Genomic DNA, 25,994 nt, shown 5'->3' with positions numbered 1-25,994 from the left:
TGATGTATGATGTTATGCATGTTTTGTAAGTTCACAACTACTACTATATTGTTTATGTATGTTCATGGATGAAATGATATACTTAAATAGTTTTTGAAATGAAAAAGCAATACAAAACAAAAGAAACAATATAGACTGAATTAACAAACATGATGTAAATACAAGCAGTTCTCATTCACTGAACTCTTTCTGCATGCCAGGGATAGTCAGTGTTCTGAGTAATGTACATGAATTATCTTGTTTCATCCTTAAAACGCTACTGTGAGTATTTCTTTTTATTATCATCCCTATTTTATGCAAGAGAATAACTGGTTTGCAAAAGATTAAGTAACCTGTCCAAAGTTCTGGTCTCTTTAACTCCAAAAACCACTCTGCAACACATCTTCCTTGGGAACTAAAGAGATGGTAGTATAAAACAATTGAATTGCCTCAAAAATAAAGTTCACAAATACCATAGTAGAAATTTTAAATGAAATGAAGCAAATAAGGTAACTGTTTTAAAAGGACCAAATCAATAAAAGTGAGCCCAAATTTCTGGATAGAAAGTCATACCACTGCACCAGATGCTGGCTGTACAATCCATGCGTATTCTGGACGAATAAGTTTTAAACAATTAATAGCAGCCAGGTAACAGTTGCCTTGCTTCTCAAGTCCCCGGAGAGTTCGAACCTCTCTGCCAAGACGCATTCCATATTCAAACATCACTGTACCAGCTAAAGAAATAATAAATTAGACATTAGATTTGTGTTCCTTTTGAGATACACACAGAGAACTTACTATGCTTATCAAAGATTAAAATTTAAAACAAAATCGAGTTTAACTAACTTAAATTCACAGAAAATGTTTCTTTTGACTTTTAGGTACTGTATTCCCATACCAAATGCAGAAGCCCATGTATAAGGTAGAAAGTGAGTCTCAGCCACATTATCAGCCAAACCCATCCAGGATTCTGAGGCCGAGAAATATGGATTGCTATGCTCAAGAACATAGATTCTTATTTTTGTAATACTTCTGTTGCAGAGGTTGAATGAGATCACTGAAAAATACATTGTTTGGGGACAGCATGGCACTCAGAAACTAGCACTTAAAATTCTTTTAGCTTTCAAATAAATCATTTGCTTTTCATTCCAACAAATGTTTTTAGAGTGCTTGCAATATGTAGACTACTGTGTTAGAAGAACAGCCTTACTCCAGAAAGACCTAAACATTGATCTAGCTAAACTACCCAAATCACATTGATATAATGGATATCATTATTGAGAAGGCAAATAAATGACAACCTGAATATTTTGTATTTCCCTTCCTGCATGATTCAAGATAGTAAAGAAAATGCAAACATTTAATTTTTATTTTTAAATTTAAAATTTTTATCTTTTTAAAAAAAAGATACATTAGATCACGCAAAATGTTACATTAAAAAACATAAGAGATTCCAGTATACCCCACTTCCCACATCCCCTTCTCCTCTCACATGAACAATTTCTTTCGTTAGTGTGGTATATGCAAACATGTTTTACCATTAGGAATATTAAGCCTATGCCTACAAATTACCTCTATTCATTCTTACTAATGAAAATCAGTTAAAAAACCCCATGAACAGCAAAAAGAAAACAACAAAAACAAAAACCATGAAAAAATTCTGAATGAAAATAGTATAGAAAAATGTCAACTGTTCCAAAAGGGGAATCAGAACAGTATCTAGTAAAATGTGAACTTAATGCAGACGCATTTTGTTTTGTTTTTAGCTTGTTCTGATCAAGACTGCATTAGTTATCATACAAATCCAAATTAAGGTACATTTTATGAAAGTAACTGGCCAATGTCATCAAAGACAAAGTAAGGTTAAAAGAAGTATTGCAGATTAAAGGGGACTAAAGAGACATGACAACTGAATGCAATGTGTTTTTGTAGACCAGGAGGTGGGGGCAATAAGTATGGGAGGAATGGGTTATTATTATGACAATCTGCAAAATCTGAAAATGAACAGCACATTAGATAAAAGCATTACACTTAAACTTAATCTATTAAGTTATTTATTTGCATTTTCTTAATTTGACAATTATATTGAGGTTATAAAAGAGAATGTCCTTAGGAGATGCAGGCTATACAGTATTTATGATGTTAAGAAGCCTGTAACTTGACTCTCAAGAGGATCAGCAAAAATAAGTAAATAAATAAATAAATGGAAGGAGGGAGGGAGAAAACAGGGAGAAGGGAAGAAGAGAGGGAAAAAGAGAAAAAGGGAAAGAAAGAGAAGAAAATGATGTGGCAAAATATTAATTGGTAAATTTGGTGAAGGGTACATAGATGGTTCATTACAGCATCCTTTATTTTTGCAGACTTGAAAATTTTAAATATAAGGAGTTGAAAAAGAAAAAAAAAGGGAATTCATTTGCCACCAGCATATCATTTGATAAATGTACTCCTCTCCTAAGGATTTTGCATGAAGTTGAAAGTATGTTACAAAGCCAATCATAGCTAATAAGAAATATTATCTATTATATTAGATGATCCAAGTTCATTTAAAGCAGTCAAAATTTTGTTCAAAGAACTTAAATAAGGAAAACGAGGAGGACAATGGAACAGAAACTAACAACCAACCACAAGAATTCAAGGTGCTTCTAGTGAAAAAGCTGATGTTTCCTTGATAGTTAGACAGAGATGGCACAAAGGATGCCACCTCACTGGAAAAGTCTTCAGAATGTTCTAGGATGGGCATATGTTTGCCTATCTTTATGGTCAACATGTAATCTTCAAAAGGGTGAAGCTCACCTTGTACTTAAACATAACTTCCCCAAATGCTTGTAAAAAATACTTACCCCGAGGTAAAAATAAGGTAAAAATTACATGTCAAACACATACTATTTTTTATAAAATATGATTAAACCAGTAAAACTGCTTCCAACAAAGACTGTTTTAATCGCTTACCCTTTCGGTAATTGTGGCGATAAATATGAAAGGCATACAGCAGCTCATAATAATTGTGAGTCATAAGATCCACAGCTCTAGCACGTGATTCAATTATTCCGACAACCTAATGAAGGGGACACAACCAGATATCAAAATTAATAGCAATCATAGCAACCACCCCAGTCGTTCCCAGTTGTCAATGGAAAAGTAAAATTACCTCATTATGCAAATTTACATAGGGAAACTCTACAAGATCCTGTAGTTGTGAGCGTTCACAAAGAACTACCACCAGCTGCCGTAAACAATCTAACTGCCTAGAAGGAGAGAACGGGATATGAGGTAGGCTGTCTTAGTGGGTTAAAAGGGCTGGTAAGTGGCCTTAAAAAAAAAAAAAGATAAGACCATATAAGGTTACCTGCTGGAATCAGGAATTTGGGTTAAGGCCTCATATGCTTGGTTGTTGTGACCCATATCCAAATGATGTTTGAAAATGCATGTCCTTAAAGTAGCCTAAATAGCAAATGTGGGGGGGAAAAAAGAGGGATGGAAATCAAAACACCACATCCATAGCAAACCTTCAGGAATACAACTTAATTACAGTTAGTTACCTGACTTTTCCAGTCATCACCTGCTTCTGTTATTGCTGATGTGGCCAACTGAATAACCAATTCAGGCAAACCAACAACATCTAATAAGCGCAAAACCTAAGGAGAAATAGAAGAAATTGCTATTATAATTACTATGGTAGTACACTTCTAATTAATATAAATTAATTAGAAAGGTAACAGGTAAATTTAAGAGACCATCCTAACATTGCCTCTACAAAACTTTTATAAGAAACACTAAAAATCAGTTAATGAATAACACAGAGATTAAATACAGGGCTTTGTCCTTTTCCCTTTGACATGTTACAGATTAATCAAATAGCCTCCCCACACCCCTCATATATGAATGTGGACATGTCCTTATATATATATGCATTCAGTCACATGCAATCAGATGAGGATTTTACAGATGAAGACTCTGAGGTGAAGAAAGGTTTAATAACTTGCTCAAGGTCAGCTGGGAGAGCTTCAATTCAAATCTCAGCAAACTGACTCTAAGGCCTTCCTACTTTCCCCCCACACTTACATGGTTTCCTAAGATAACCTCATAACAAGGTAAATATTCCCTAGTCTATCTCCCTGATCTGCTTTAGTTTTACTTACTAGCACTTAATCACTACCTGATATATTTATTTGTCTAGTCACTTTCCTAAGGGAATGTAAACAGCATGAGGGCAAAGGATTGGTCTTTTTTGTTTACAGCTCTATCTTCAGTGCCTAAATCAATGCCTAGTACCCAAAAGGCTCTACATAAATATTAGTTGAGTGAAAGAACATAATATAATCTCATGTCATAAAACCAATCCTACCAACTTTTTAGATCACAGATGATTTTAAAGCATAGTAAATAGTTAACACCATCACCTTATAAAAACCCTGAATACCCTAAATGATATCACACATTTCTAACCCAGCACAGAATACTGATTTTCAAACTTTGTCCATATTTCTCAATATGTGTACACGTATTTATTTATATTAGACATATTTGCCTAATACATATGAATAGTAATACGCTCAAAATACAAATTTCTAAAAGATGAGGTAAAGATAAACAAGTTTAAAATTATTTTTATTAAAGTACAAAAAACATTTTTGTTTTGGATTTTTTTTTTTAAAGACTATATTATTTTATTTAGAAATGCACACAAATCCCAGGTGAGCCTATGTGCCTAAGTGCGTGTAACCAGCAACCAGATTAAGAATTGTAATAGTATTAGCTTTCCAAAGCCCCCCTGTGACTCCTTCCAGTCACTATTGACCAATTATCCTGACTTACAAGAACATAGATTAGTTTTACTTATAATTGTCTAGTACTGATCTATGTTGTTATATGTAGCAATTGTCCGCTTCATTGCTGTGTTATACTCCATTAAAACAATATACCATGATTCATTGATCCATTCTACTGTTAATGGAAACCTGGGTTGTTTCTAGGATTGACTTTTATGAATATGCTGCTTCGCATGTAACTGTACATGTCTTTTGCTAAATGCATGTCTTTCTACATATATTTAGAAATGGAATTACTGGGTCATAGGGTTCATGTATTGTTTGGATTCTTTAGATAATGACAAACAGTTTTCCAAAGCAACTGTTAACATTTTAAACTCTTCCACAGATGATTAGGATGCTTAATGCACCTTGATAATTTTGGGCTTATACTATCATCAATTAACACTTCATGGCTCAATGCATACTTATTTAGATTTTAAAAGCTCAACTGTTTTTGGCTGATTCTTGTCAGATCTGATTATAGACTGTCACTGTTTTCCTCTTGTAACATGACTGAAGAAGCGCCTGTACCAAGGTAGATGTACCAGCTCTATCTTTTCCTAGTTTGCATGTACTTTCATTGTTAGTACTGTCTTCAAGCTAGCTTCTTTGGAGGAATCTTTTAAAGTCAGGTGTCCATATTATTAAGGTACATTTCATTAAAATTAAGCAATGTAAAGTGCAAATCTATGTAACCAGTCAACTATAACATAAATGGACAAATGAGGATGCCACTATCAATTTCCACCCCCAGCTGTGAGATTCTCACTCTTGCCTCCGTGTGTCCACCTCAGGGACTGAATGACAAATGGCAAAATATGATAAAAGGACTAAGGATGGCCCCAGAGTCAATCCTTATATTAAACATTAGTATATCTTAATTTATTTTTTCTGTGAATGTGAGTTTTAATATTTTCTTCTCAAGTCCCTCTTTGGAGTCCATTGGCCTGGAGCAGGGGTTCTTTAGGTCATTCAGTTCCTTCTGATGAAAGCTACAGAGCATCTCAGAAAAAATACAAACAACGTTTTGCATACAATGTCCTTGTGCATTTGCCTTTTGGTGGAAATACCAGATAAAAACCCAATATCTAAAACAGAGCACCAAGTTCAGTTAAATGTTATAAAGAAATATAAAGCAAGTTAAGTTCATGGCACCTCAACCTGAGAGAGAAAGAAAGAGGGTGGGAAGAGAGGGCTTTGGAAAGCTATTCTAGATAAGCTAGGCAGGGATGAACTCTCTTGATGAAGCAACAGAAGAACAGAGACTTGAATGAAATGAGGGTATAAGTAACTTGACTACCTGGAGGAAGACCATTCCAGGCTGAGAAAACAGCAAATAAAAAGCCCTTGAGGGAAGAGAGTATGTGCTAGGCTTGAGAAACAGTAAGGTGGTCACTACTGCTATAACAAGTAGTAGGCAAAAAAGGCCAGGAGGGGTACTGAAGGGCCAAATCATAAACCAAGGCTGAATGAGGCATTACAAATAATTCTTTGCTATATCAGCAAAAATTAAAAGTATAAATTAAGTAATAAAATCATAATAATGATCGGGCTAATAAAATGATATTCACTGAATGGGAATTTCATTTACGTTAAAAAATAATAAACTAAATTTAAAACAAATTGTCTAAAAATATATGTTTCTTCCATTTCTTTTGGCAAATCCATTTTTCTTTTCATTTTGCATTTCAGGGAATAAATACATTTTTATAGTATTTTTTTCCAAAATACTTAAGTAATGTTTCCAGGGTCATTTTTTGCACATGATAATATAGAACGGGCCAAACAATGATACAAAGCACCTTATCATAATATTGCAGCCTGGGGGTTAACACACTCTCCCCATCCTCTGAGCGAATCAAACGATCCAAGAATTCCTCCTTGCCCACTTCAGATGCTGCCTGGCAGAAACATTCTAGTGCCTAGGTAAATAAAAGAATATAAATTGACAAATAGACTTCTTCAATTCGAAGACCAACAGATGAGGGATTTATGTGCAAAGGAAAGGCAAAAAGTAAAATTATTTAAGACAGTCTACTACATTAACAATTTCTGCCACGTTTATGTTCTATCTGACATATTTAGTGTTTTATTTCACTTTTTTTTTTACTTAAATGCTCAGTTAAAAAGTAAACTTTAAGATAATGATGGATAAAGACATAAAATAAGGCAACTGTAGCAACATGTTAACAATTTTAGAATTTGAGTGGTGGATATATGATTAATTACACAATTCTTTAATCTCTTCTGTATATTTGAAAAATTACATGAGAGAATGTCAGAGAAAACAAAGAATAACCTATCACAAGGGAAAAAATAAAAGCAGCAGAAAACATAAAAAATAGAAGCAATGAAAATAACAACATAATTAATAGATTTGATTTGCAAAAATGCATCCCTGAAAACACTTGCATGGGGGCAGTAAGATTTAATATTTCTTCTTCCTATTTTTCCAAGTCCTAACTCAGTGCATGCAGCAGAACAATCTTCTTGCTTACATCATCCCCTTAGCTGGCACTAGTACAGCTCTCATTATTCTTATCTAAAGGATTCTATACTTCCCACCCTCTCCAACCTACTTAGATGGAATTAAGTTTCCTCCCTGCACTGAAGTTCATTAATCACTCAAATGCAGTTTACCTTCTGTCCCTCTCCTGTAATCAGGTAACACCGTCCCAGCATAAATCGACAGGAACCAACATTGATTTGACACCAGGGATGTAGCAGTTGAATATAATCCTTAAAAGCATAAAAAATACTTTCTGATTAGAAAACAAGCACTATTTAGGAGATAATCATTCCAAGTCCTTCTTCACAGAGGGAGAAAGATAGCATTCAATCAACATATAATTTCCTTGACATCATCTGGTGATTAAACCCTAATTGTGTTAATTTATCCTTAGGTTAGGTTAGACATCTTAAGAAGGCAAACAGGATTCCAGTGGTACAAACACACACATAGGTCACACACATACCCATCTCAGCAATTTTCCAACTTTTAGAATTTACTGATTTAATGACTAGATTCCAGTAAAGGATTCATATGAAGACAATAGTATTTTTGTATTACTATGAAGAGAATCTAATAGATGGGATGAAAAAAGATATTGTAAATAATACTGTTAGGAATAATCCTGAGAAGAAAAAAAGAAAGAAAACATCTCCAAAATATGTCTTAGTATATTCACTTTAAATTATTGTAATGCCTAGCCTATAAACAGACCTTTGTCAGCCCAATTAAAATGCAGCTAACATTTACAAAGAAAAAAAAAAAAACCCAGAAATCCCATTCTTCACAAGAATGACTAAACTTGAAATGTTCAACAGAACTCACCTGCAATTGTACGTACTGACAATTTCCCATCAAACATTCTAGAAAGAGACAACCAGGATTGCTAGGCCATCTAGTCAATGGATAAGGATATTTTAAACTTTTTTTGGCAAAACCTAAATGGATACAGTGGACATCAAACTTCAAGAAATAGCTTAATTTTTAAAAGGAGGTAAAGAGAAGATGGCAGAGCATGTGTCTTCTCCACATCACGTTATAACATTAATATTAGACAAATATAGTGAAAAGTCTATATAGGACTAGTCACCTGGCTTAGAGCTCTGTTAACTATAGGCTAAAATTATGTAGTTCATCTCTGGGTGGTCATTTCCAATTCTGGCCAGTAGGTTGCAGATGTATAGTTAGTGTGAGTGCATGCCCAGCACTGACCACTGGAATACAGAGCTGCTCAAGATGTATTTGAATGAATGAATAATGTCTTAAAAGGCATCCAGGTTTTGAATGTGTGTGCACCAATAAAATGTGGCTCAGCTTCTGAGCAAATCAAAACAAAATAAAAATTGGAATTATATCTGAAAATAATTATTATTTATTTGTTGGAGTGGTGGGTAGGCCTCCAACATCATAAAAAACTTCATTACATACACAGAATAAGACCCTCAGACTATTTAGCTAGAAGAAACCTTTCAAGTGTCTTTTAAATAAAAGGATACAAAAGCTGCAAGAAATAATTGGTAATTGCATTAATCATCTCAGGCCAGTTCAACCCAGTTTGGCTCAGAGGTGCCTTTGGCTGAGAGAAGAGATGAGATATAATGTGTTTTCTTGCAACTTCTTGGAAGAATAACTCAACAATTGTCTGAGGGCTAGACACTTAAAAAGAAAAAGTTATGATAATCACAAACTTGTGAAAGTAACATCAATTTTCAGTTAAAACAGTCTATCAATTAATTTTGTGTCTATAACAAAGATATTTATTTCAAAACATAAAACACAGCATAGGGATAATCAGTGGCAATATAAATAAAAGTACTTTCTGTGAAGTGATGTAAGAATGCAATAATAAAGTCACTTAAACCAACATGGAAGTCATTTCCTTTTCACTTATTTTACTACACCTAAGTACATTCCCTAAAAAAAAGTCTTTGCAATAAATAGATTAAAATCCAACAATTCCAAGTTTTATACCAAAACAATATAAAATAAATCATCTAGAATTATGGTTCACAATGTTTTAAGAGAGCGTGCTCCTATGAATATTTGTTGACTAAGAAAAAATAAGATTAGAAAAGCTATACTATGAAGTTGGTAAAAAATAATTAAATGATTTTGTTAATCAATTACAACACAAATATATACTAGAAAAGCAGCAGTATGTTTATATTTGTGTAACACCTTTAATTTATGCCTAAACTGAGCCTCCAGCATGGACCCCTTGCCACAGCTAGAAGTCTCAGGCCACAGCTTGCTTATGCTCTCTCAAAGTGAAAGCAAACAGCTTAGTCAACTTCTCCACAGCAAAGGTGGTATCGGACCACTTTAATATTAAAAAATGCCCAATTTAAAATCGAAGGCATACACAGATTAGTACTTACCAAATTTATTTGCCATTAAAGCACCAGAGTCAGTCAGTTCCAATACTGATAAGTGTTGGAGATTAGACTCTCTGTGAGAAAAGACAGTTTAACAAATCCTCAAATGTCCAAACATTACTTAAAGAAGTTATATTAAGAACATTTGATTTACTTAATAAGTAGCACATAAAAGCTCCACTGAAGAGCAAAAAATACTGAGAAACGTTATGATTTACACTGTTGTCCATTGTTCTACACAGTAATTCTTCAATGAGCCAAAGCAGATATTTCTTAGATCTCTATGCCATGAAAGGTTTATCTTCCAGAGCAAAAAGGACAGCTTACCTTACTGAAAATGTGACTCTTGTGTAATTATTGGACTTTCTTTCTTCCTTTGGTTACAAAGAAGCTCAGCTTACCTTTTTATTTTTTTGAAGTACCGGGGGATTGACCCTGAGACCTTACATGTGGGAAGCTGGAGCTCAACCACTGAGCAACACTGGCTCCCCTGTGTTGGATCTTTCATTTGTTTGTTTGTTGTTTGTTTTGTTTTCAGGAGGTACGAGGGATCAAACCCGGGACCTTATATATGGGAGGCAGGCACACAACCACTGGAGCTACATCCACTCCTCTGGCCCCATCTTATTTTGTCTTCAGTGTGACTTATCTGTACATTATATATACACGCACACACACATATATATACATAATATATACATATTTACTTCTGTTCTTATAAAGTTGCCTTCAACCTTTAGAAAATGGAACATCTTAAAGATCACTGAATCTTAAAGGTAAATCGTGTTACATTGTAACACTTTTTATTTAGTGAAGAAAATTAAACTCAACAGTTTATTATTAAACTCAGAATAATGAAACTCACAGTGTATCAACTGGAACATCAGTTGCCAAGCACTGACTTGCCCACTTAATGAGGTAATAAGATAAGAGTAAAGGAGCTGTTCGATGCAGTAGGTCTTGCTGAGCTTGAAAGAGCTGACCAGTTCCCAAAATCACCTACACATGGGGTGGTGGTGGGGTGGGTAAGATGATGAACAACAATTAATAATGGCAACTGTTAAGGTTAAGGTAGAGGTAAAATAACAAAGGGAGTTACAAAGGGTAGGCTATTATAATCACAGTTTCCCAAGTCATGGGAGCTAATGGTGAAAAGGCTTAAAAAAAAGCTTAACTTTCATTAAATCTGTGGTTTAAAAAACAAAGAAGAGGGACCTCTCAGACCTCTCTCATGCTGCTAGTGTTGTGTAAGATAGGTATGGCCTTCAGAGACAAATTGGGCAGTACCATCAAAAGCCTTAATCAAAGAGGTGCATAAAGCTATAGCTATTAGGGAAAAATAGGTGACAACCTGGATGGCTATGGAGGGGATTGGTTGAATAAATTATAATTGTACTAAGGAACTGTTATAAATAATGTCATATCTTCACAATTGCCAAAAGATGGACCCAACTCAAGAGTCCATCAATAGATGAATGGATAAACAAAATATGGTAATAAACATACACACAATGTTAAATTATTTAACCATAAAAAGGAATGAAGTTCTGATACATGTGACAAAATGGATAAACCTTGAAGACATCATGTTGAGTAAAGTAAGCAGGCACAAAAGAACGCTTATATGACCTCACTGATATGAAATAATTAGAAAAAGCAAACTCATACACAGATAGTAGATGATAGGTTATCACAGGTCAGGATGGGGGTATAGAATGGGGAGCTATTGCATTTATTTGGTAGTTTCTGTTTGGATGATAGGAAGATTTTAGAAATGGATGGTGGCGATGGTAGCACAATATTGTGAAGGTAATTAACACCAATTAATTATATATATGAATGTGGTTAAAAGGAGAAATTTTAGGTTCTGTATGTTAGTAGAATAAAAATTAAAAACTGGGAAACGGACTTGGCCCAGTGGTTAGAGCGTCCGTCTACCACATGGGAGGTCCGCGGTTCAAACCCCGGGCCTCCTTGACCCATGTGGAGCTGGCCCATGCGCAGTGCTGATGCGTGCAAGGAGTGCCCTGCCACGCAGGGGTGTCCCCCGCGTAGGGGAGCCCCACGCGCAAGGAGTGCGCCCGTAAGGAGAGCCGCCCAGTGCGAAAGGAAGTGCAGCCTGCCCAGGAATGGCGCCGCCCACACTTCCTGTGCTGCTGACGACAACAAAAGCGGACAAAGAAACAGAAGCGGACAAAGAAACAAGACGCAGCAAATAGACACAGAGAACAGACAACTGGGGGAGGGGGAGGGATTAAATAAATAAATAAATCTTTAAAAAAAAAATTAAAAACAAGCAAAAACCCACTAAAAACCCCAGAGGATTGTGTAACAGTGAACTCTAATGTAAACTATGGTCTATAGTTAATAGTATAATAATATTGTTTCATCAGTTGTGACAAAGGTACCACACTAATTAATGCAAAATGCTAACGATAGGGAAAACTGTGTGCGTATGTGGGGAGTATAGGGAAACTGTATTTTCTGCATAATTTTTCTGTGAACCTATAATTTCTCTAAGTAAAATAATATATAATGCTATATCAATAATGAAAAAGAACAAAGTTGGACATCTCATATTTCCAGATCTCAAAACTTATTATAAAACCACTGTAATTAAAATAGTATTAAAACAGGGAAGGAGGGAAGCGTTTTTGGCCCAATGGATAGGGCGTTCACCTACCACATGGGAGGTCCAAGGTTCAAACCCAGGGCCTCCAGACCCGTGTGATGATCTGCTCCATGCCAAGTGCTGATGCGCACAAGGAATGCTGTGCCACACAGGTGTGTCCCCTGCGTAGGGGAGCCCCACGCTCAAGGATTGCGCCCAATAAGGAGAGCTGCCCAGCGCAAAAAAAGTGAAGCCTGCCCAGGAAAAAAAGTGCAGCCTGCTCAGGAATGGCGCCGCACACACGGAGAGCTGACGTAGCAAGATGACGCAACAAAACAAGACACAGATTCCGGGTGCCACTGACAAGAAAACAAGCGGACAGAGAACACACAGAGAATGGACAGAGAGCAGAGAACTGGGGGTGGGGCAGGGAAGAGGAGAGAAATAAAAACAAAAAACAAAACAAAACGAAACAGGGAAGGAGATGTGGCTCAAGCAATTGGGCTCCTGTCTACCATATAGGAGGTCCAGGGTTTGATGCCCAGGGCCTCCTGGTGAAGGCGAGCCGGCCCACACAGAGTGCTGGTCCATGCGGAGTGCTGGCTCACACAGGAGCACCAGCCCACGCAGAGAGCTGGCGCACCAAGATGACACAACAAAAAGAAACACAGAGGAGAGATAATAAGAGACGTAACAGATTAGGGAGCTGAGGTGGCTCAAGAACGATTGCCTCTCTCCACTCTGGAAGGGCCCAGGATTGGTTCCTGGAGTCATCTAATGAGAATACAAACAGACAAAGAAGAACACACAGAGAATGTACATAGAGAGCAGACAACGGGGGGCGGGGCGTGGGGAGGAGAGGTAAAAGCAAATAAATCTTTAAAAAAACAAAAACCAAAAAACAGTATGGTATAGTCACAAATATATCAAGACCAATGGAATACAATTTAGAGTTCAGAAATCAAACCATATATATATGACCAGATGATTTTTGATAAGGGTGCCAAATATATTAATTGAAGAGAACTATCTCCTTGACAAATGATGCTGAGAAAACTAGATATCCCATGCAACAGAATAAAATTGGACCCCTACCTAACACCAAATACAAAAATCAACTCTAAATGGATGAAGGATTTAAACATAAGAGCTAAAATCCTAAAGATCAGAAGAAAACATAGGGGAAGCCTTTATAATCTTGAATTCAGCAGTGATTTCTTATGACACCAAAAGCATAAGCAACAGAATAAAAAACAGATAAGATATCATTAAAATACAAACTTGTATGTCAAAGGATATTACTAAGAAAGTGAAAAGACAACCTACGGAAAGGGAAGAAGTAATTGCCAACCATGTATCTGATAAGGGTTTATTATCTGGAACATATAAAGAACTGCTACAACTCAACAACAGAAAGACAACCTAATTAAAAAATGGGCAATGGGCTTAGAAATTTCTGTAAAAAACATATATAAATGGCCAATAAGCACATGAAAAGATGCTCAACATCACCGGTCATCAGGGAAATGCAAAGCAAACCACACGAGATACCACTTCACATCCACTAGGATGGCTATTTAAAAAAAGAAAAGGGTATGCAAGTATTGGAAAGGATGCAGAGAATATGGAACTCTAGTGCCTTGTTGGTGGGGATGTAAAATGGTCTGGTCACTGTATGAATTAGTTTGGCAGTTCCTCAGAGAGTTGGACATAGAATTACCATATAACCCGGCAATCCTACTTCTTGGTATATACCAAAATGTTTTGAAAGCAGGGACTTGATCAGATATTTGTATACCAACGTTCATAGCAGTATTATTCACAATACTGAAAAGGAGGAAGGAACCCACATGCCTATCAACCAATGAATGGGTAAAAAAAAAAAGGTGGTATATATACACAGTGGAATACTATTTAGCTGTGAAAAAAAAAAGTTCTAATACATGTAACAACATAGATGAAACTTGAAAACATTTTGTGAAATAAGTCAGACATAAAAAGACAAATATTATATGATTCCATGTATATGAAATATCTAGAATAAGCAAATTCAGAGTCAAATAGATTACAGGTTACCTGGGGTCAGGGGGTGAGGAGGATAGGGAGTTATTGCTTAATGAGTACAGAGTTTCTAGTTGAGGTGATGAATCAGTTTTGATAATAGATGTTGGTGATGGTAACAAAATATTATGAACGTAATTAATACCACTGAATCACATGCTTGAAAGTGGTTAAAATGGGAGATTCTCAGTGTACATGTTACTACAATAAAAAGTTAAAAAGAAAAAAATCTAAAAATTGATAAATCTGAAATTAGGTAAACTTCAAGTGTAATTTAAAGTAGGAGGGAAGCGGACTTGGCCCAATGGATAGGGCATCCGCCTACCACATGGGAGGTCTGCGGTTCAAACCCCAGGCCTCCTTGACCCGTGTGGAGTTGGCCCATGCGCAGTGCTGATGTGTGCAGGGAGTGCTGTGCCATGCAGGGGTGTCCCCCATGTAGGGGTGCCCCACACGCAAAGATTGCACCCCATAAGGAGAGCTGCCCAGCACGAAAGTGCAGCCTGCCCAAGAATGGCACCGCACACATGGAAAGCTGACACAGTAAGATGACGCAACAAAAAAAAACACAGGTTCCCAGTGCCACTGATAAGGATAGAAGCGGTCACAGAAGAACACACAGTGAATGGACACAGAGAGCAGACAACTGGGGGTGGAGAGGAAGGGGAGAGAAATAAATAAAAAAAATAAATCTTAAAAAAAAAAAAGTTATGCATTCAAAAAATGTAGAAAAATATTTAATGATGTGGAAAAATGCTGATAATGTTTATAAAGTAGAATAATAAAATCAACCAGATTATGAAACAGTATTATGCAGCTATTCTAATTTTGCAAACAAAAACAAAAACTATTTGCATAGGAAAAAGGTAATAGTAGTTATCACTGAGTAGAAGATTTACACATGAATCTTTAATTTATGTTCACTTTCTATTTTATAAAGGCTCTACAATGAACATCTATTACTTCTGTCTTTAGGGAAAAAAAGATAATAGTTATTTTAAAACACTGGAAGAAATAAAGAATCTACAAAGACTCAAAAGAGCTTAGCATGTGTATCCTAAATATCAGATTCTTAGAAAAGTTTCCATTTTCTCCTTGGTAGACTTAAACAATTTTCCTAAATGATTTTCCTTCTTTTTGCCTGAAATTCTACTATTAGCAATGTATTTGAGCTAATAAACTCTGATTTTAAAAGTTTAAATAATTCTGGGAGTCCCCAAAGGCCTCTTTCAACTAGTTACACATTAAGATGAATTGATTTAACCAGATTCCTTCCTTGCCAGGGTTGGATGAGATTACTAACCAAGAGACAAATGGGACTGTGGGCAAAAAGGTAAATTATGAACATGGAATGTTCAGTAGGGTGGGGGACTAGGACTGTATGATGGCAACAAGTGTCAGGTGGTGTAAGAAGAAGAATGGAAAAGGAAGCAGATAAATGGAATTGGGAGGACCCCAAAGACAAACTTTGCAATCTCAAAACTGCTTAAAGTAAGCTCTGTATTGAAAAAAGGGGAGTACCCTCTACACTGAAGAAACAGTATACTGCTATCATACCCAAAGTAGTAACATTAATTCTAAACTTTGGTGAGCCAATCCAAGAAATCTTCCACCACTCTAAATCAAAAGTAGACAGTAAAACAATCTGCTTCATATATACTCCTAATCTGTAATTTTAGATGATAATGTTTAGTTTAGTTTTTTTTTTTTGAGGTACTGGGGCCAGGGATTGAAACTCAGACCCCCGTATGTGGGAAGCTGGTGCTCAACCACTGAGCCACATTGGCTCCCCTCAGTTGACTTTTTCCTTTGTTTGCTTTCTTGTTTTTAGGAGGCACCGGGACCTCCCATGTGGGAAGCAGGCGCTCAACTGCTTGAGCGACATCTGCTCCCAATGTTTACTCTTAATTCAACAAATATATTATGGAGCATCTATTATGAATGGCCAGTCACGGGGCAGAGAACAATGAACAAAGACAAATGCCTCTGTGCTTGCAGAGCTGACATCCTATTATGGTGTCTTTTAGGTCCACACCAGGTTTTAGATTTTACAAATTTTTCCTTAAGTAGTACTTACTGCATCTCCTAGCCTCATTAATAGCTGCTGTAAGATCAAAAGGTCTCTGCAGATCAGGAAGCGAGTACTGGCAATTTTACACACACCTCTACACACAATATGCCCTGCTGTGCCACTACCATAGAGCTGGGTAAGATTCATTCGAATATTCAGGGGCTGAGCTGTAATAAGAGAAAAATGAAGTTAAATGTATCAGTTTTATCTATATAAAAGAGACACACTTGTTGTTTTGTCATTTACCTGGATTGAATCCCTTTTCCATTTCCACCTCTGTCTCGTAATCCATTTCCCGTATAAGAAGTCCAATGGCATGGATGGGGTTCCTAATTTCTTGCAATTTACTACAAATATCCTCCATCACATTTTCTCTATAAAGACAATTAGAAAACTCCCATTACTACTAAAAATAAATAGAGTCTGTAAGCTAAAGACTCTATGAAATAGGAAAATAAGCCACACAATGAAGGAGTTGTATTTTAAAAAGTTAAGATAGACACTCTGGCATACAAGATACTTTTATTCCATATAGTAAATTTCCCTTCAACTTTTCAGAAGTGTCAGACAAAATAAATGTGAGAAAAACTTTCACTTTTTACAATGAATAGTTCAGTTAATAAGTTAATAGCTGGACTGTGTTTTAGGAGTTTTTTCCCAGACTTGAAGCCATGTGCTAGATTTTCTGTTTAAAGCTGAAATACCTTTTAGAATCATAGTAACTCACTTTAATTTTAAGCCATTACTTGGCACATACTTGAATATATATAAATAACCTGACTTTGGCATTAAAAATTGCTGAATTTCCACTAGGAAATGCACTTTACCCTAAATTCTCCTTACACATCAATAGTGATCAAATCTTCCAGAATCTGTTCTGCAGCCTTTTCTGGAGACTGTAGGTTGTAACAACTCATTTCCATCATAACTGACATATCCATAGTTACTGCCTCTCCAATCAACCGTAGGCATTTTATAAGACATATGACATCCCGAGCAACATCCACATCTATGAGTGAGAGAAAGAAAGTTAACATTCATGTCAAGCCAATGAAGAGCTAATTAATATTATATTAAAATAGAATATTAATAATCTCTGCCAAGGGATCTATCTGTAGTCTTGGGATACTTAGGCTTCTTCAGTGTTCCTTCAAATACTTACAATGTGATAAGTTAACCAGGAAAGGTCACAGTGGCAATCAATATTCTTTGCATCTATTTGAAAGCATAGGGCTCATGTTGGAAAGGGGTGAAATATGGACATAATCACTATTACCATCAGATATGGTTGTTTCATCCTCTGTCAAAAGGTTTTCATCAGGCAGGAGATACAAATGATCCACTAAGGAAGAGGGCACAAGGAAAGACAGGTACCCCTGGAAATATAAACCTTCCAGTTACATGTTTTTTAATTTTTAAAGGTTAAAAATAATAAGAGACCTGAATTTTATCATTAGGAAACATCAGAAAAACCCACATCAAGGGACACTCTATGAAATGTCTGTAGTCTTCAAAAATTTTCAAAGAAAAGCTGCTAAAATTCAAAAGTAAACTAAAAAAACATGACAATTAAATATATGTATGATCCTGAATGGGGGGTCTTGGATCAGGAAGGAAAATTTGGGGCACGACTGCCAAAATTTGAATACAGACCATATACTTTTTTATCAATATCAAATTGCTTGAATTTTTATTTTATCTTATTTTTCGAAGGTACTGGGGATTAAGCCCAGGACCTTGTACATGGGAAGCCATGAGCTACATCTGCTTGCCAAATTGCTTGATTTTTAAATTGTCCTGTGGTTACATTAAAGGCATACTTTTTTTTCATACATGATGAAATATTTAAGGGTCACGATGTCTACAAGTAACCCTCAAATGGTTCAGGAAAAAAAATATTTAATTATAGAGGAAGTAAAAGCAAATGTATATTAACAAATGGTGACTCTGGGTGAAAGATATACAGAAATTCCTTGTGCTATTCTAGTTAACTCAAGTTTGAAATTATGTGAATATAAAATATAAATACATAAAATGCAAAAAGTAGAGATAATGCAGAAAACTACACATGAACTATAATTTTAGAAAAAAAAAGTTCTAAAGTCTAACTACAATATATAACAGACTAATAGTCTAAAAGATCCTCAGCTGTCTAAAGGAACTTTCTGATGATTCAGCTCCCTTACTTTTTTCAGCAGGCACACCATGTTTGTGTGCGGATTCAAATGGAGGGCAAGAGGACGAGAGAGAGCTTCTTGATACTGAAGACAACAGGCATAGAACTTGCACCAGAATTCCTGCTGTAAATTTCGAAACTCCTCTTGTGAGAATTCATACTCTGTTACACTTCCTTGCAGCTGGCATCGAAAAAAATAAAATTAGATTCCAGATACCTTTCAGGACCTTTCTCCCTAAAGAACAAAATTGTCCAATAGGATTTTATTAGATGTGGCAGTTTGATACTATTTATGAATCCCCAAAAAGAGAAAAATTATATTGGTAAACTGGTCTGTTCCTCTGGGTATGATACTCTTTGATTGTATTACATGCAAAGGTTTTAAGTTTATTTTACTTGATAAAAGGTTAGGGCTTTGATTTGACCATGTCAGTAGGACGCCCCCTTGGTGGGCTGATATAAATGGACACTCACTCAAGAAGACACAGGGAAGAGGAGAGAACTTGGTCCTTTCAGTCCTGCCACGTGGCAGAAAGGAGAAGGCTCAGACAACTAAAGCAGCAGGAAGAGAAACAAGCCCTATGCCAGCCTATGGCTGAGTTCGGAAGAAACTGGGCACAAAGGGGCTTAAGAGGAAGGAGAGACCAGGCAGAGATGGCCTGCCATCTTGTTTCAACACGTGGCAAAAGACTTTGGTGAGAATGGAGCCTTGAGGTGGACTCTTTAGGGCCTTGTAACTATAAGCTTTTATCCCAAATAAATAAAAAAGCCAACATATTCCTGGTACTTTGCATCAGCACCCCTTTGGCTAACTAATACACTAGGCTATAGCCAAATGAATATTCCTTATGCATTATATACTTATTCTTTATGCATTAAATATAGAGAAATATTTAATTCTCTAATTAAAAGGTTTAAACATTTATACTTCCCACTAACAAAATCAAGTGAACAATTTCTCAGTACCAATCTGCCCTAGATTGAGACGGAAGAAATGATCATTGTTTTCTAACCCAAATCTCACCTCACTTTCAACGGCTAGAGTAATTTCTTTCTTTAGTTCGCTCCAGGAGAGATCCAAATTTCTCTCTGTTCCTCGGCAGAAAATCTAAAATTAAAAGACATTTTAAAGTATAACATAATATCCAAAGCTGAATGAAAAACAGTCATTTGGAAGGCACTGAGGTACTGTAAAACTATACAATGGAGACTGAGCATACCTGGAATATGTTTACCTTGAACACTGTACAAGTAATTTCTGCAAATGAAATCAGCATTTTGTAATAGTTCCTACAGATAAGAATAAACTATAAAGAAATTTAAAATATACTTTTGGGTCACTGCAGAAAAAAAAAAAAGGAAAAAGAACTGCTATTACTCAGTTGAAGGAAGGTATAAGATGAAAGGATGATGCCACACACATGCTAAGATTGGCACAAAGGCAAGCAAGCCAGTGTAGTGATGGGGGTGGGCCATTCTGGGGAAAATTATTCTCCTGAAGGAAAACATTTGATTGGTGCCTAACTGATTATTTAACATCTTAAAGTGCAAAGTGTGTAAGAAATGTAATGAGAATTATCATACAACTGATTATTGTTAACGAGGAAGAACTGACTGGTGTGATGAAAGAAAAAAATACCTCAGGATACAGTGACCATGTCATCCTGAAGTTTTAACAGAGAAAACAGAAAACATGCAATAGTAAAGATTCAAGAATGCAGCTAAAAGAAAATTCAAGTGTTTGGAAATCATATCACCTAAGATAAATAACTGGGTATATTTAGTCTAGAGAAAAACTACTTTGAAAGATTCTTGAAATATTGGAAGGGTGGATCTTTGGAAGAGACATGTTTTATGAGGTTCCAAAAGAAAGAAATCACAAAAGTGGAGGTTAAATTCAATTTACTACAGCAAGAACTTTTAAATGACACAGTTTGGGAACAATGCCTCACATAGGAGCTAGTGAAGCTTGTCACTAGAGGCGGCACAGACAAGTAGAGGCTGAAAAACTGTCAGAGAAGCCACAAAAGATATTTCTACTTTGTGGGAGAGGTCTGACCAGAAGATTCTATAAGGTACCTTTCAATTCTATGAGCAATGACTATATTTCAAATCAATGAGTTATGGTAATTTAAGGAAACTTTTGTTACTTTAAAGAATCCTTTTGTAAAGCAATAAGCATCCTTTTAAACATGTAACTTTGAAGCTTAGATTTTTAGAATTTTCTTAACCCACATCAGACTTTCATTGTACTAACACAAAAGGGTAAAAATAGGTTGTCATCAAAAACTAACTAACACGATAGCCAAAGGGTAGAAATTACCCATGTGTCCATCAAAAATAATTGCATAAAGAAAATATGGTGACTATACACAAACACACACCTACACAATGGAGTATTATTCATCCATATAAGGGAATGAAGTGCTGATACATGCTACAATATGGATCAACCTTAAAAACATTATGCCAAGTGAAATAAGTCTGACACAAAAGACAAATATTATATGATTCCGATTATAGGAAATATCTAGAATAAGCAAATTCATAGAAAGTAGATTAGAAGCTACCAGGGGCCAGGGGGGAAGAGCTGGGGAGTTATTGCTTAATGGATACAGATTCTGTTTGGGGTGATGAAAGAGTTTGGTAATGGAAGGAGGGGATGGCAACACAACACTGTAAACATAATTAATGCTGCTGAATTGTACATTTAAAAAAATGCTTGAAATGGCAAATTAATACAGAAAAGCAACATGAAAACATATTAAATTTCTTTCAAGAATAGAGATTATATGTAATGTAGTATGGTATGTTTTCACAATAGTGCAGACACAAGTTTCTCTTTCTTACTACTGGCATGCTTCCTTAGTCACTGGTAAAGGGACCCTCCTCCCCTTTAAGGAGTCGTAATGGAAGGAACATTTTAAAAAAATTACAATAGTATTTACAAGCACATGTATACATAATTGCAAAAATGTTTAGTATGTTGGAAACAAAGTTAATAGCAAATAATAATTATATGATTATATTTGTGATAAAATAACAAAGAGTATTAAATGAAGATTAAATACTTTCTTGCTGACCTGTAAAGCTTTATATAAAGCTGCACTTATGAATCGTCCTGGTGTAAAAAGACTCTGCAAATACATCTCCTGTTAGAACATTAAAAGATAAATTAATTTCATTCTAAAAAAGATAAAACTTGAGAACAATTTTAAGGAAGAATTTAAAATGTTAACAAAGTTTGAATTCCCATGATATGAGCATGGAAATTTTGCCTTCCACATTCGAGCAGTATCAAGTAGCATGTTATATATTTTTATCCAGGGAATGAAAACTGCAATGTCTTTGAGTCAGCCAGATGAACTATACTGATAAAGGTAGCTCATCACAGAAAACTTCAAGCTTCATTGGGTTCCACTGAAAAATAAGGCCTGTATTCATTCATTCATTCATTCTTGATTGCAAGAGGTAAATTCAATTTATTTGTGACAGAGCTGATACTCACTTGTAAGAGAAAAATTAAACTAAACTACAACATTCACACGGTTTCTATACCATCCACGAAAGTAGTCATTTTATGGCTCACACACAAAAGGAACCAATAATAAAGACACTGTGTAAAAATAATTGCAATAAGCTCTAACAAATGGGGAAATGAAGCAGAGGGAATAAAATGGATTACTTAAGTATTTTAACTAAGTTAAATACTTAAAGCAGATTGCAAGTAGCAAACCTGACAGACATTTATTCAAGTTTCTTTCCTTCTACTGAAGTTCTGCAGATGATAAAAAGATCAAAGTGAAGGAGAAAAATAAGGATTTTAATAAGCAGTATATGATTCGTTCTCAGATAAAAGTCACCTGTTAGAAGTTGTTATTCCCTCAATCAATAACCACTACCAATAAACTTGAGATTATGAATTTAGCATTATTCAATTTCAGATGTTTATAGTGGGTTTTCCAATTATGCAAATAGTGTTTCAAAACCAGAGGCTATAGTCTTTAATTTCATTTTAACACTAAGGCATCAACTTAAGGTTTTTTCTTCCATTTACCCTGATGGTGTCCCTGAAAATTAGAGTTCAGTCTGTTTTGGTCTCTATTACACTGCCTTTTAAAATTATTTTCTTCATTGCATATCTCTTGATCAGGAATTACCTTATTTCTGGTTTATGTGCATCTATCAACAGCTGGGATAGCAGACACCTATCAATTGTGTCAGCCAGAATCCATTTCCTCTTCTTTTTACTAACAAACCCCTTACGTTTCTTTGAGGGAACTCTTTCTCCTCCACCCGCTCAAATGAAGTTGCCACCCCTTGCCACAGCAAGGCCCAGTGCCCAGAAAGATAACAGTCTATTTCTCATGTTCAGCATGACTGTGTCAGAAATTGGCCTATGACTCAAGCCAGATCAAAGAATTGTCAACTCCAGGATTTGGGACAGAAGCTGCTTTCCTTTCTCTGGAGTTGCTAAGTTCACAAGAAGGAAAGGAGGGAGAGGTAAGTCCTGAAGGCATTGTTTCAGTCATGCCTGAAGCCAGGAAACAAACTTCTCAGCTGTACAAGCCAATATAGTCTCCTTTTAGCTTAAGCAATCTGAGGTGGGTTTCTGTCACTTGCAGCTGAAAGAGTTCTGACTAATACACGTGGTTCTTCTCAAACTAATGATCAGAGTAAATCATAAGACTTGATTTCACTTTCACTTTTGTGTTCCTTACTCTGGGGTCTTGATCATCTCTGATAATGACCTCTTCCTCTGGCAGAGGCTGCATAAAAACTGGGCTCCACTGACCTGCAACATTACTACAGAGAAAAAATTCCATCAGTCCACATAAAAATGATAAATTAAAATGAAACATTCTTAATAGTCTAGTTTTATATAAATGTTCTTACAAGTTTTAACAGGCACCTTCCTGAAATTACAATTCTAAACACAAATCAACAAATGATAGCTAACTTTTATTCTGCATTTACTATCATCAGATATTATGGTAAATATACTTCTAGACATTATCCATGTATGCCTTATGTAATTCTTTGAGGTATAAATATTATCTCCATTTTGCAGACATGGAAAGGAAGACTTAGGGTATCTCACAGGTCTCAATCCCACATCCGACTCCAGAGCCTGTCTGAGCCTTTTTAATATTTTGTGTCAATGCCATCTATAAGGATCACTCTCATATTTCTTGGGGTGTGGCTCAGGATCAAACTAGCCTCAACCATTCCTAGAATTCTATCCTAGAATTTAGGGTTTTGAGGGACTCTCTAAGGTTCCATTAATTCAGTGGTCTTCAAACTGTGTTCCAAGGCATCTTCCACAGGTATTTCAGAAGTTACAGTGTTTGGTTCAAAATTATTTTTCAGAAATATATTTTAAAATATGTTTAACATTTTAAAAAATAGTATATACATTAAAAATATTAGCTATTAAATGTATTAGATCATTAATTGTACTGCAATTTTATACTCATACTGGTTTTGTTATATATATTTGTGTTCTAAAAACATTATCTTTTGGGAAAAAATAGTTTCTTGTGTAGGTTCAATATAACAAGCTCTTCTTAACATGAAACTGTTTGGTGTGAGATAGGATGAAGTAGGTAGGTAAACCATACTGTTCAAAGTTGATGTATTTCACAACTGTCTGGTTCTCAGCATCATGCCATAGGGCCCAGATATCCGTGGAAGTTAAGGCAAAGTCAATCAGTGTCTCCTAGAAGGAAATGTTAAAAAAAAAAAGTTAAAATAAGAAGAGAGAGTATTTTATGGTGACTAAAAATTGTTAAATGCAGGCAATGTAAATGGATAAAAACAAAAGACAGGGAAACGGACTTTGGCCCAGTGGTTAGGGCGTCCGTCTACCACATGGGAGGTCCGCGGTTCAAGCCCCGGGCCTCCTTGACCCGTGTGGAGCTGGCCCATGCGCAGTGCTGATGCGCACAAGGAGTGCAGTGCCACACAGGGGTGTCCCCCGCGTAGGGGAGCCCCACGCGCAAGGAGTGCACCCATAAGGAGAGCCGCCCAGCGCGAAGGAGGGAGCAGCCTGCCGAGGAATGGCGCCGCCCACACTTCCCGTGCCGCTGACGACAACAGAAGCGGACAAAGAAACAAGACGCAGCAAAAAGACACAGAAAACAGACAACCGAGGGAGGGGAGGGGAATTAAATAAATAAAAATAAATCTTTAAAAAAAAACACAAAACAAAAGACAGTACCACACGGACCTGGTAAAACCTAAATGAAAACTGTTTGCATGTATCATGAACAATTTCCCTTTAAGACTTCAATACAATTACAATATAGTGGGGTTAACTGATATTTCATTCTTGTACTTGTATGATGTGCCAAGGATGATTTAACCTACCTGAGAAATGAATAGCGAGGAAATGTGATCTAGACTATAACGGTTATTCTCAGTGCTCACCAACTGGAAAATGCAGAACTGTTCAAACAAGATAATAATTTATTCCTTGAAACAACCAACATGCTACTTTTCTAAACAAAGGTTATTAATATTCAGAAATCAAATGATATATTTTTAAGTTTATATATTTAAACAAAGTACCAGAGACAATTTAAAACATACATACAATACAAACTGTTAATCTTTATTAATAATAACACCTATAAATAGTTCAGGTTTAGTATTTTACTCCATTGCCAAAATGAAAAATTTCTAAAAATTAACTTCCTCCCAACCATTGAATAATCCCTACATCCTTTTTATTAACACATTTTTTGTCTAAACTTCCAAATTTGTTCTTTCTCCTTTAGTTTGGATTAACTTTCCCTTTCACACTCCTTTAAACCCTCTACTCTCTTTCATTCTGTATCACGTATTTTCTCTTTCATTCACGTATCAGTAAAACACCCACCATCATCTCAAAAACAACTCAACACATGAAACATCTAGGTTGGTGCAAAGAGCTTAAATAGACTACAGCTACTCCTCCACATAAGCACATACAGAACTAGATACATGTCTTTTTCATTTCTTACCTGTCCACGTTTTGGTGCATGCATATATATCCCTAGGTAGAGTCCCATGGAAGGGGAATAAGCTAGTCGTAATTTGTGTCCAGTTCCAGCAGTGAGCCGTAGGTCTTTATTCACAGGGACATACTCCAGTATGTCGGCTACCATCAGGCACATTTGGTCCTGCCCAAGAGTTAATAAGTAGCTTTAAAAGAACACGTAAGTTATAAAACCCCTCTTTTTAGGATGTATACCCATTATATCTAGCTCACGTAAAAATTTATCTGCTGCAGGATTCTTGGATTTTTTAAGATGAAAAATATCTCTTTAGTCTCAGATAAAGTCATCTGTTGTTTTGTTTATGTAGAATTCTGAAAACTGTTTTTACTAACTTGCATTTTAAAAACACATTTGTTATGTG

At 35.8% G+C, this 25,994-nt stretch overlaps 1 protein-coding gene across 2 annotated transcripts in view; it reads right to left on the bottom strand.

Annotated features, from left to right (window-relative positions):
• The window catches only part of NUP160 (nucleoporin 160), a 56,343-nt gene that overhangs the window by 17,209 nt on the left and 13,140 nt on the right, over positions 1–25,994 (bottom strand). For both annotated transcript variants that reach the window (XM_058306199.2, XM_071218059.1), the window contains exons 7-28: positions 25,598–25,756; positions 24,963–25,040; positions 24,215–24,312; positions 23,315–23,399; positions 21,677–21,745; positions 19,618–19,701; positions 18,604–18,774; positions 17,694–17,793; positions 17,261–17,426; positions 16,664–16,791; positions 16,424–16,584; positions 10,540–10,673; positions 9,678–9,748; positions 8,796–8,955; positions 8,125–8,194; positions 7,431–7,529; positions 6,593–6,712; positions 3,519–3,614; positions 3,326–3,420; positions 3,128–3,224; positions 2,929–3,034; positions 553–713 (exon numbers count right to left, since the gene is read on the bottom strand). In XM_058306199.2, coding sequence (XP_058162182.1) covers positions 553–713; positions 2,929–3,034; positions 3,128–3,224; positions 3,326–3,420; positions 3,519–3,614; positions 6,593–6,712; positions 7,431–7,529; positions 8,125–8,194; positions 8,796–8,955; positions 9,678–9,748; positions 10,540–10,673; positions 16,424–16,584; positions 16,664–16,791; positions 17,261–17,426; positions 17,694–17,793; positions 18,604–18,774; positions 19,618–19,701; positions 21,677–21,745; positions 23,315–23,399; positions 24,215–24,312; positions 24,963–25,040; positions 25,598–25,756 — 2,508 coding nt within the window. The remainder of the gene's footprint in view (positions 1–552; positions 714–2,928; positions 3,035–3,127; positions 3,225–3,325; positions 3,421–3,518; positions 3,615–6,592; positions 6,713–7,430; positions 7,530–8,124; positions 8,195–8,795; positions 8,956–9,677; positions 9,749–10,539; positions 10,674–16,423; positions 16,585–16,663; positions 16,792–17,260; positions 17,427–17,693; positions 17,794–18,603; positions 18,775–19,617; positions 19,702–21,676; positions 21,746–23,314; positions 23,400–24,214; positions 24,313–24,962; positions 25,041–25,597; positions 25,757–25,994) is intronic.

The sequence above is a fragment of the Dasypus novemcinctus genome, chromosome 10, assembly GCF_030445035.2.
Source record: "Dasypus novemcinctus isolate mDasNov1 chromosome 10, mDasNov1.1.hap2, whole genome shotgun sequence".
Classification (NCBI taxonomy): Eukaryota; Metazoa; Chordata; class Mammalia; order Cingulata; family Dasypodidae; genus Dasypus; species Dasypus novemcinctus.
This window is presented reverse-complemented; position numbering and strand designations above follow the sequence as displayed.